Genomic DNA, 12,696 nt, shown 5'->3' with positions numbered 1-12,696 from the left:
ACCAATAATCGAATCGAAAATCGTTATAATCGAAGCTCCAATAATCGAAATCGAATCGAAAGGTACCCTTGTTTGCACACCCCTAATGTAAACGTAGTCACAGAAAGTTGGAATATTCAGGAATATTCAGGAAAAAACGGTCAAGAAAGTGAATCAGCTTCACATTTAGGGATAAAAATGGAAACGTTCATAGGAAAAGCTGAGGCTTCAACAAAATCCTCGGTGGAGAACCATCCCTGAAAACAAGCGCTCCAAAACTATTTCAATGTCAGAGGTTAAAAGTACTCACTTTTAACTTGTTTATTCAGCTCACATCACAACGAACACGCACGTGAACTTCATCAGAGCACATGGCGTTGGACACGGTTGGTCCAGTCAGATAAATAAAAAGGTTATAGATGCTACATGGAAAGACGTTCAGCCCAATTAGTTAGGATCCAATCATCTTAAACATCTCACGGTATAATCAATCATTTAACATCCATCACTAAATTGTACGGTGGCCGACGAGGGCCAAACGCACTGCAACGGCCTAATGCGTCTCAGTTAAGGAAAACGGCTTCAAGTACAGAAACGATTCAAATTCACAAACTCATGACAAGGTACAAAAAGAGGAACGTGGTGCAAATGAAAAAACGTGCTGCAAAAAACAAAGACAAATGCAGCATCATTAAACGCTGCAAATAGAGAAACGATGCAAAGCACAAAACGATATAAAACAAGAAACCATCTTCAAAAGAAAAACGCTTCATAACCGGTCACTACAACCGGAAGTGCTCCAAACCTGCAGGGGGCGCTCTCAGCGTAACAGCTCAATGGACAGACACACGGGATGTAGAGAGACCGAACAGCTGACTGTAACTAGGCCTGTATTGAAAAAAATCGATTTCCCAATTCTAAATCGATTCTCATATTAATTCCTAAAAATCGATTCATATGTCTAAAGATCGATTTTTTTTTCTTTCTTTCTTTTATTTATTTATGTTTTGTTTTTTTTCATCATTACATTACAACTTTTGGTTATATTTTTGTTTATTCCCAAAAAAAGGAATGTTTTGTTGGACACGAGAATAACTGGTGCCATGTTTTTGCCTTTAAATATGTTTAAAGGTATGAAAAACATTAAAGTGTTAGGTTATAATTGCATAAATTGTCTATATTTCATTACTTTATATACTGTCTTGGGGTTACATTTGCAAAAAATGCTAAAAACCAAATGCTCAAAAATTCAAAACCAAAATAGACCGAAAATGGAACAAATAAAAATGGAATGTGGGAAAAAATAAAACCGATTTCATCCGTCTCTGTTTCCTCCCTGGATCTGTTTGATAATTCTGTCCCACGATGTTTCTGAAAGCAGTTCTATCAGCATTCTGGGAGCTGATTGGTCCTTACAGCATCATTAGCTGCAATACTTGCTGTTTAATCTCAATATAATACTAGTATTTATATGTTGCATAACTACAATGTTATAATTCATGCAACAGCTCAAAAAACAGTTTTAATAACACTAACCCAAATCAATATTATTATTAACTGTAACGTTAAAATATAATAAAGAAACGTCTCGTAATGCACAGCGTTGTACAGTGATATAAACCACATTATATCACATTACCGTTCCTGCTGTATGTTTAAACCATGGATATAAACACTGTGGTTCAGTCAGCAGCGCCCCCTGCAGGTTTGGAGCACTTCCGGTTGTAGTGACCAGTTATGAAGCGTTTTTCTTTTGAAGATGGTTTCTTGTTTTATATCGTTTTGTGCTTTGCATCGTTTCTCTATTTGCAGCGTTTGATGATGCTGCATTTGTCTTTGTTTTTTGCAGCACGTTTTTTCATTTGCACCACGTTCCTCTTTTTGTACCTCGTTTTGAGTTTGTGAATTTGAATCGTTTCTGTACTTGAAGCCGTTTTCCTTAACTGAGACGCATTAGGCTGTTGCAGTGCGTTTGGCCCTTGTCGGCCACCGTAACGTTGCCTACAGACACCTCTGCTCCAAAAGAAATCCAGAAAGAAAGCATGTCATCCCGACGTTATCAGTCCATTTCATATTGCCGACAGCATTTCTAGACAGTTTCTGCAAAAGGTCACAGCTTGTTATTGTTGTGAAACTCTCAATCCCAGATAACTTTAACAGGAATAAGGTCGTACCCCACAGCTGTGAAGAGACGCTGATACTCAAGTCCAGGATTTATTGCATGGGGACCTTTTCTCCATTTCTGTCGTGTTGGGATCACTAGGTGTACGTTATGCCCATGATGATTAAGGCCCTGTCCCAATACTCCCCCTACCCCTAAATTTTGCACGTTCCCGTGAGGGTAGTGGTGTCCCAATTCCTCTTTCCACCTAGGGGGAGTGACGAAAAGTAGTGTAGTGGCTATGAATCTGTCCCTACGGATCGAGGGATTTCCGATGCTCACTAGTTGAAGTAGTGACAGAAAAATTTCCCAGAATGCTTTTCGTCATCATTTGCAGACTGAATCAAAACAAAAAACCATGGCGGACATTTCTTATTCTTTAATAAATAAAATCAATATTTTGAGTTAGTTTCTTCATAAAAATGCATTTTGATTACATTTCTAGCGAGAAATATATATTTTACTTTCATAATATTCACTCAGTGAATGTACATAATCACTTTTTTGCCCGTTTTTGCAACCTCGCCAGAATAAAGGCTGATTTATGGTTCCGCGTTACACCAACGCAGAGCCTACGGCGTAGGTTACGCGGCGACGCGCGCCGTACGCCGTACCCTACGCCGTAGGCTCTGCGTCGATTTAACGCGGAACCAGAAATCAGCTCCCGAGCCGGCAGGCAGAAATCCCGAAATTTTCAGAGCAAATTTCTTAACAGGCGTAGCTACAACTGTTAGATTTAATCTATTAAACCAACATTTATCTTCCTAAATGATTTATTTCAGCCAGCGGTAATTCTCCACAGAGCTGCAGGATTCTCCCCGGGACGACGGTGCAGGTTGACCTGGCGATCACGTCTGTACTCCGGCTGCTGCTGCTGCATCTCCGAAAACATCGGGTCAAATTTCTTAACAGGGGTTATTTGGATAAACTGAGCCCGGGTTGGGGATCTTAACGGTTACTTTTACGCCTGAAAAAATATTAAAACTAGTGATGCACCGATTGTTCGGTAACCGAAATTGTTCGGCCGAAAATGGCAAAAATACACTTTCGGTGTTCGGTGGAATAAGTGGGGAAAAAAAACGAACAATTAATAACGGCGTTGTAAAATAAGGAAATAGACTGGCCACTCCGTCCCGTAACGTTGCGCACTACATAAATCGTTGGCCAACCAAAAACTAACCACATAAGAATTTTACCTAACATTCACCAGGAGGTGGAACTAAAACAACATAATGCTGGGAAATTAAAACATTTTCATTTTTTTATGTTTGTTTATTTATATATATATATATATATATATATATATATATATATATATATATAAAATAACATAAATATACAATACAAAACAATAAATATTTTCTGCCTTGTAATTTTGTAAAAGATTTTTTTCTTTTAAAAGCATGCCTAAATCAAATGTATTTGATTTATGCAATGGTGAAAAAATTGGCAAAATAAATGAAAAACTGCTGAAGAACCATGTTCGGTATTGTTCGGTATTCGGCCAAGTGTTCATTATTATTTTCGGTTTCGGTTTCGGCCACAAATTTTCATTTCGGTGCATCAATAATTAAAACTTAATAAAGTGGCATATTAACAGCGCTACAGCTGAAATTAAAACAGCTTTTAGCTCTCAGCTTCCTGATTTTAGGGGTGGTGCTGAAAAGTAGGAGTAGTGGGAGTATTGGGACAGACCTGGGAAGATTACAAGTGCCCTAAAATCTGTCCCTTCTTTTTTAGGGGGTAGTGAAGAAAAGAAGGGCTAGTGAAAGAAAGTAGGGGGAGTATTGGGATTGGGCCTGAGGCTGATTAAGCTCAAGCATCTCTAGGGTCACCGTCTTTAACCACCGCAGGACACGACCCGCGTGTTTTCCCCACGAAGTTGCATCACAAGTGACTTATAAGAGACCTCTTCGAGCACAAACATGTTTGATCAGCATTTTATTTACAGAGTCATTAAGGGCTTTTCACTGCAGCCCACAAGGAGCAGCGTAAATTATCCCCTCTGCTCTGTAGTCCTCAAACATGCACGGATTAGTTGCTGGGTGGGCGAGTGAAATGGCAGATGCAAGTCCTCTCTCCTGCGTTTTGTGGTGTAAAACTTATTAAAATATTTTCCCCAAAAATGGGGCTCCTGCTGCAGCTACAGTTGCTGCTAAAAAGAAGAAAAGGAGCCTGCAGGTCTGAGTAGTGAATCCTGACTTTATCCCTGCATTGGTTCCGCACACTTTGGAGATATTAATTCAGAATGGGTTCAGAGAAGCAGTACGTTTAACGAGGGCTCGCACAGCAGCACTGCAGGAATGCTGGGCTGCTGAGGCCTTTTCCCCCCTGAATGTACCATTTCATTGGCCGGCTCCAGCTGTGTAGCTGCAGTTTGATTGACCCGTGCTCGCCCTCCAGCAGGAAAAGTTGAAAATTCCCCCAACTTGCGCAGAGAACCCACAATTCAGTTCAGTTCATCAACACTTTGTGTCACCTCGTCTAAAGTGAACACGGCGGTGACACCGAGGAAAGTTGAGGGACGTTAGACGTCACCGGTTCCCTGTGTTTGGTCAGAATCAGAATGGAAATGGATGCACTAGTTCCAAGTCCAACTATGTCATTATATGTAGGGGGTAGGGATGGGCGGTATGGACTAAAAAATGTATCACGATCATTTCTGGCATTTATCCCGATAACGATAAAAAAAATACCAATTCAACTCCACCTTTTTAACTATAAATCTATCACCACATTCAGTCTTTGGAGCCAAATCACTGCTCTAAAAGATACTAAATAATACTAAACTACACCAATGGGAATTTATCTTTCTTTCTTTCAGGCTCATATCTATCCATCTTTCTTTCTCTCTTTCTTTCTGGCTCATTTCCTTCCTCCCTTCCTTATTTTCTCCCTTCCTTCTTTCTTTCCTTCTTTTCATTCTTCCTTCCTTCTTTTCATTCTTCCTTCCTTCTTTCCTTCTTTTCATTCTTCCTTCCTTCTTTTCATTCTTCCTTCCTTCTTTTCATTCTTCCTTCCTTCTTTCCTTCTTTTCATTCTTCCTTCCTTCTTTTCATTCTTCCTTCCTTCTTTCCTTCCTTCCTTCCTTCCTTGTTTTCTCCCTTCCTTCCTTCTTCCCTTCCTCCCTTCCTTCTTCCCTTCCTTCCTTCTTCCCTTCCTCCCTTCCTTCTTCCCTTCCTTCTTTTCTCTCATCCATCCATCCATCCATCCTTCCTTCCTTCCTTCCTTCCTTCCTTCCTTCTTCCCTTCCTCCCTTTCTCTCATCCTTCCTTCCTTCCTTCTTCCCTTCCTCCCTTTCTCTCATCCTTCCTTCCTTCCTTCCTTCCTTCCTTCTTTTCTCTCATCCATCCTTCCTTCTTTTCTCTCATCCATCCATCCATCCTTCCTTCCTTCCTTCCTTCCTTCCTTCCTTCCTTCCTTCCTTCCTTCCTTCCTTCCTTCCTTCCTTCCTTCCTTCCTTCCTTCCTTCCTTCCTTCCTTCCTTCCTTCCTTCCTTCCTTCCTTCCTTCCTTCCTTCCTTCCTTCCTTCCTTCCTTCCTTCCTTCCTTCCTTCCTTCCTTCCTTCCTTCCTTCCTTCCTTCCTTCCTTCCTTCCTTCCTTCCTTCCTTCCTTCCTTCCTTCCTTCCTTCCTTCCTTCCTTCCTTCCTTCCTTCCTTCCTTCCTTCCTTCCTTCCTTCCTTCCTTCCTTCCTTCCTTCCTTCCTTCCTTCCTTCCTTCCTTCCTTCCTTCCTTCCTTCCTTCCTTCCTTCCTTCCTTCCTTCCTTCCTTCCTTCCTTCCTTCCTTCCTTCCTTCCTTCCTTCCTTCCTTCCTTCCTTCCTTCCTTCCTTCCTTCCTTCCTTCCTTCCTTCCTTCCTTCCTTCCTTCCTTCCTTCCTTCCTTCCTTCCTTCCTTCCTTCCTTCCTTCCTTCCTTCCTTCCTTCCTTCCTTCCTTCCCGTTGTGCGTGGATTTAACACAGAACCATAAATCATCTTTACAAAAAATCATCACCAACAGGAATTTATCGTTTTTACCGTGAGATACAAATTCTTACCGTGGGGAATTTTTTGGACGGTTTATCGTGAACGGTAAAATATCACCCATTCCTAGTAGGGGGAACAGAAATCCCATGAATTTCCTTAAATAAATACATGTAAAGAAAAAGTTGCAGCAGGACGGTTTCCATTGCCATCTCTTTTGAGTCTCAGTGATTTTCTGTTTGTCTGTAAATAATTATAGTTATCGGTCCCAAGGAGAGCAACACAAAATTACATGCATCTTTAAAGACATCTGATCAGGTAAAGAACGCGGGCGCCGTTCTTAACCCTGAGCTTGTTTTAACCACATGCTTAACATGTGAAATTAAACTAGGTTTTTAATCAATAAAGCCAGAGTGCTGCCGTTTCTCTCTCAGGCCAACGTGGAGATGCTGACGGACGCTTTTGTTTCAAGTGGCATTGATTACCGTGATGCATCGGCTCCCCGTGTCTTTCAGGATCGATTTTAAAGGTAGTTCTCACGGTTTTTAAAAGTCTTAATGGTCTTACACCTTCTTATCTTATTGATCTGCTTTAACCATATGAACACTCGGGTCCTCTGGCACCGGCTTCTTAAAATTCCCCTCCGTTAATACAAGAAGTCATGGCGAGGCTGCTCTCCGGTACTTTGCCCTGCGTTTATTAACCAGCCTACCCCAACCTGAAGCTGCAGAGAATTCTAAAAACAAGCTCAAGACCCACTTTAATCTGGCTTTTAACTAATATCCCTCTTTGTTTTAATCCTGTTTTAGACTTTCCACCTTAGATTTTCTGTTTAGCCCTGTTTTTACACATTTTACTATTATTTCTTGCCAATATCTTATCTTTACTTATTTGTATATTTCTATTCCAATGTATTATTTATATTATATACTTAAACATACATACACTTTTTTTTTATTTATTTCTTATTTTCATATTTTTCACACTTTTTAACTCCAGTGTGAGTCCTCTGCATTGGGAGGGCTGTTGACCGTTATTTCTTTTAATCTTTGATTGGGTTTTATCATTATTATTATTAGGGATTAGGGTCAGGTTGATTTTGTTTGAACTGTTAGGCACTTTGTGCTGCATTTTATTGTACAAAAAGTGCTAAATAATAATAATAAAAGTTTGATTATTTGCTAGTTTAGAGGACACATCTGGTCCAACTACCAGTGATATTCTTTTTTTTTACATACAGACATGTAGATAGTAGGGATGGGCGGTATGGACTAAAACATTTATCACGATAATTTCTGGCATTTATCCCGATAACGATAAAAAAATACCAATACAAAAACGTCATCAACGAGAATTTATCCTTTCTTTCTTTCTTTCTCTTTAGGCTCATTTCTTTCTTTCTTTCTAGGCTCATTTCTTTCTTTCCTCATTTCTTTCTTTTTTTCTTTCTTTCTTTCTTTCTTTGTTGACTCATTTCTTTCTTTTTTTCTTGACTCATTTCTTTGTTTTTTTTTCTTTCTTGGACTCATTTCTTTCTTTCTTTCTAGACTCATTTCTTTCTTTCAGGCTCATATATTTCTTTCTTTCCCCATTTCTTTCCTCATTTCTTTCTTTCTTTCTTGACTCATTTCTTTCTTTTTTTCTTTCTTGACTCATTTCTTTCTTTTTTTCTTGACTAATTTCTTTCTTTTTTTCTTGACTCATTTCTTTCTTTTTTTCTTGACTCATTTCTTTCTTTTTTTCTTGACTCATTTCTTTCTTTTTTTCTTTCTAGACTCATTTCTTTCTTTCAGGCTCATATATTTCTTTCTTTCCCCATTTCTTTCCTCATTTCTTTCTTTCTTTCTTGACTCATTTCTTTCTTTTTTTCTTTCTTGACTCATTTCTTTCTTTTTTTCTTGACTCATTTCTTTCTTTTTTTCTTTCTAGACTCATTTCTTTCTTTCAGGCTCATATATTTCTTTTTTCTTTCTTTCTTTCTTTCTTTCTTTCTTTCCTTTCTTTCTTTCTTTCTGGCCCATTTCCTTCCTGCACACGAACCATAAATCATCTTTACACAAAAACGTCATCAACGGGAATTTATCGTTTTTACCGTGAGATACAAATTCTTACCGTGGGGAATTTTTTTGACGGTTTATCGTGAACGGTAAAATATCGCCCATCCTAATAGATCGATACCATAGATCTTTTTTTTTTATAGATTCAGGTTCATACAGACCACCAACGAATATAAAACAGCAACAGACAAAAAGAAGAGAATGGAGGTCTGTGTATTGGAGGATTATGGAAATATGTTCCAAAATAGACGTTTATGTGTAACGACTGCTATTCTGGCCTTTTCAACCCATTCCCAAAGCAGTTCAGACACACGGTGACATGTTTATCTGTTGACAGTGTGTGCACATGTTGTCATATAATTCTTGGGAAGAATAAGAGGATTCACTGTTCACTTGTCCCACAACTCACTTCAATTAGAGATGAATGTCCCCTCATTCCGTCCCAAATGAAACCTTCTGAAACGCAGAGCGGAACACCAAAACAAAGATCAAATCACTCTCCTTCAGCCGCTAGAGCTGAACTGCGGGCCGGACAGACGTAGATGCCTCCCTTTTCTCTGGAGGGGATAGGATAAATTCCAAGCTTATTTATGCTGTTCCAAAAATCAACTTAAAACAAAAGGGGGGACAGAGACAAAGCCATCATTTACCATGCCCCCTCAGGCAGATAATTGCAAAGATAGTGAGCACCCCTATGCACAGAGGAACTAACGCTGGACAAGCCGACAGTTCAATATAGGAAACGCCTTTGTTGTCTAGTTCTAAGAATTGTGCTGCCGTGCCAGCGTGTTTCATCGCTGGAGGAAGACGACTCTTGACAGGTGGACGTCACATACTGTAGATCTTGATGCACTGAGAGTTCAGTCAAAATATCAGCAAATATTACTCGTGAATCATTCAAAGTTTAAAAAAAAAAGAATAATCGGCATTTTAGCAATTATAAAATGTAGATCTAGTCCAGGGGTCGGCAACCCAAAATGTTGAAGGAGCCATATTGGACCAAAAACACAAAAAACAAATATGTCTGGAGCCGCAAAAAATGAAAAGTCTTGTATCAGAATTAGAATGAAGACAAATGGTGAAAGTCGAAATGTCGATAAAAAAGTTGAGATGTTGATAAAAAAGTTGAAATGTTGAGAAAAAAGTTGAAATGTTGAGGAAAAAGTCAAATTTTGAGAAAAAAGTCGAAATGTTGAAGTACAATCTCGAGAAAAAAGTCGAAATGTCGAGAAAAAAGTCCAAATTTTGAGAAAAAAGTTGAAATGTCGAGGAAAAAGTCGAAATGTCGAGGAAAAAGTCGAAATGTTGAGATTAATGTTGAAGTACAATCTCGAGAAAAAAGTTGAAATGTTGAGAAAAAAGTCGAAATGTCGAGAAAAAAGTCAAAATTTTGAGAAAAAAGTTGAAATGTCGAGATTAAAAAGGAAAGGAAAAAGGAAGAAAAAAAAAGGAAAAAAGGTTAAAAGAAAAAAAAGAGAAAAAAAGAAAAAAGGAGAGAAAAAAAGGAAGAAAAAGAAGAAAAAAATGAAGAAAAAAAGAGAAAAAAAAGAAAAAAGAAGAAAAAAAGGTCCAGGAGCCACTAGGGCGGCGCTAAAGAGTTGCTGATCCCTGATCTAGTCTATTGTCATAATAACTTTTGTTTAAACTTCCAACACAAAAAATGATTATAGAGAAAGCTATTTTTGCATGAAAATGATAAGACTAAAAATTGGAAAAAATGTCAATTCCTGCCCCGTGCACTCCTGGGGACTGAAGTCCTGTCATTGTTGGTCACGTGCAGAGGTGTCAAGTAACCAAGTACAAATACTTTGTTACCTTACTTAAGTAGAAATTTTGGTTATCTATACTTCACTGGAGTAATTATTTTTCAGACAACTTTTTACTTTTACTCCTTACATTTTCACGCAATTATCTGTACTTTTTACTCCTTACATTTTAAAAACAGCCTTGTTACTCTATTTCATTTCGGCCTTTAAAATAAAAACTATCCAGTTAAATTGCTCCATCCGGATAGAGTGAATTTGGTTGTGGTTGTTTCAGATGTTCTTGTCCAGTTTTGTTCTTACATCCGTTCCCTCAGATTCCTGCAACTAAACTTGGATGTACATTCCAATAAAGGTTAGGATAAATGATAACATGCCTCTGAAGTTTGACTTTTTGCACCATTACAATACTTATAGGCAACTAGTCATCATATCTGCTGCTCTCTGAAACACATGTTAATGCTCAATAGTACACATATATGCTTCTTTAATATATTTGCATTATACTAAGATACATTCATTTTCAATGGCTTTTGTCCTTAATTGCCTTTTCCCCCTTACATTACTTTTACTTTTATACTTTAAGTAGTTTTGAAACCAATACTTTTATACTTTTACTTAAGTAAAAAACTTGAGTTGATACTTCAACTTCTACAGGAGTATTTTTAAACTCTAGTATCTATACTTCTACCTGAGTAATGAATGTGAATACTTTGCCATCTTTCCATGTGCCAACCTGTTCCTTTCGATATTTTGTGCAACCAATCAGCTCTCCAGCCCCCCAGTATTCACCTTTGAGTTCCACCAACCTGTCAGATGTTTTAACCACACAAGAAGCCCAAGCCATGTTGTCCATGAATGAGAGTGTGAGTGAATGGAGAGGCAGGACAGATAAGAGGAGCAACGCCCGCTGTTTGTGTTCCTGTTCATCTGAGGACACTTTTGATCAGGAACTCCTCCCAGGTCAGAGACAAAGCTGGGGATTACTGTATGAGGAGTCAAACATAAAGCGCACATGCTCCCAATGTGCATGCGTTTTAACATCTCTCTGATAGGAATGGGTGATATTTTACCGTTCACGATAAACCGTCAAAAAAATTCCCCACGGTAAGAATTTGTCATCTCATGGTAAAAACGATAAATTCACGTTTATGATGTTTTTGAGTAAAGGCTGATTTATGGTTCTGCGTTAAATCCATGCAGAGCAAAGTACGTGTGCGTGAAGGAAGGAAGGAAGGAAGGAAGGAAGGAAGGAAGGAAGGAAGGAAGGAAGGAAGGAAGGAAGGAAGGAAGGAAGGAAGGAAGGAAGGAAATGAGCCTGAAAGAAAGAAAGAAAGAAAGAAAGAAAGAAAGAAAGAAAGAAAGAAAGAAAGAAATCCCGTTGATGATGTATTTGTGTTGGTATTTTTTTTTTGTTATGGGGATAAATGCCAGAAATTATGATAAATGTTTTAGTCCATACCCCTACATCCATCCCTCACTCTCTGATGTGCAGAAACATCAAACCTCACCTGTTTCATCGAGACAAACTTTGAAATCTCAGCAGGATGTCAGAGTTTTGGAAAATGCATGACAATTTTACTTCCCCCTGCACAATATTTGAAACGCACTCCACAGAAAACCTGTCAGCAGCAGACACACACGAGGTGCATGAGTCGCACAAATGTTAGGGAAAAACAATGAAATCGCAATCTGAAGATGGGACCATTGTTAGAGAGAATGCTGTTTGTCCTTTTCTGTTGTGCAAACAAGACGCAAAAACTAAAACCATAAAAATGGAGCATCCAAAGTTGTAAAACAAAAAAAAAAAAAGGGGGGGGGGGGGTATTATGGCTTCGTTTGGACGTTTTTTGCTTAAAGTGTATCTTTAGAAATAGTTGGGCAACATATCATCAACAATATGCGCTTAAAGCTTTTATATGACACCGGTTTTAGCGATTAAACTGCAGGTACAGGTTTATTAGACACAGATAAAGTTGATCTAAATTTAATATAAAGCTGGTCCAAGTGCGTCTTTTTAAATAATAAGTAAGCCGAATAAAGCTACGTTAATCACATTTTCTTAGAATTAGTTAATTCTGGTCAAAGAGGGGGTAAAAGTAAGCTTTGAGTCAGAGAAGTGCGAAATATAAAGTTTGTCTAATGTAATTTGGTCGGACATGTGAGCGCGGCGGCGGCGCAAAAAGCCCGTCAACTATCTACAGCAAACAAATGTCAACTTACTTTCTGTGCAACGCAACCCATCACGAAGAGTAGGTATGTTGTCACGAAAGCGTGCGCTCCGAGCGACGTGCCACAGCTCATTTTACCCGGGGACTGGTGCTTCCTGCAGCCGCGACGCGCCGTGGCCAGCCGGGTGCGGGAGCGCGCCTCCGCTCCATTCACCTGAGTGTCGGGAGCGCGCTCCCCGCGCTCATGGCCGAGCAGGAGCAGGAGAAGCGGCTCCAGGGGCCTCATGTGCAAACAGTGCGGGGGTTTCAACGTGAATCTGTGCGTGGAATTCTTAATAAAATTAAAAAATAATAATAATAATATATATATCAGTGTTCAAAACTGTGCGCACGCCACAAATCCACGCACCTTTCTTTTCAGAGGTGTCAAAAGTGTTCACATTCATTACTCAGGTAGAAGTATAGATACTAGAGTTTAAAAATACTCCTGTAGAAGTTGAAGTATCAACTCAAGTTTTTTACTCAAGTAAAAGTATAAAAATACTGGTTTCAAAACTACTTAAAGTATAAAAGTAAAAGTAATGTAAGGGGGAAAAGCCATTAA

At 38.9% G+C, this 12,696-nt stretch overlaps 1 protein-coding gene across 1 annotated transcript in view; it reads right to left on the bottom strand.

Annotated features, from left to right (window-relative positions):
• Positions 1 to 12,378, bottom strand: part of si:dkey-112e17.1 (uncharacterized) — a 66,225-nt gene extending 53,847 nt beyond the window's left edge. Inside the window, exon 1 of the mRNA XM_061729754.1 lies at positions 12,145 to 12,378. Within this exon, the coding sequence (XP_061585738.1) occupies positions 12,145 to 12,378 (234 nt within the window). The remainder of the gene's footprint in view (positions 1 to 12,144) is intronic.
• Positions 12,379 to 12,696: the final 318 nt, after the last annotated feature.

The sequence above is a fragment of the Cololabis saira genome, chromosome 9, assembly GCF_033807715.1.
Source record: "Cololabis saira isolate AMF1-May2022 chromosome 9, fColSai1.1, whole genome shotgun sequence".
NCBI lineage: Eukaryota > Metazoa > Chordata > Actinopteri > Beloniformes > Belonidae > Cololabis > Cololabis saira.
This window is presented reverse-complemented; position numbering and strand designations above follow the sequence as displayed.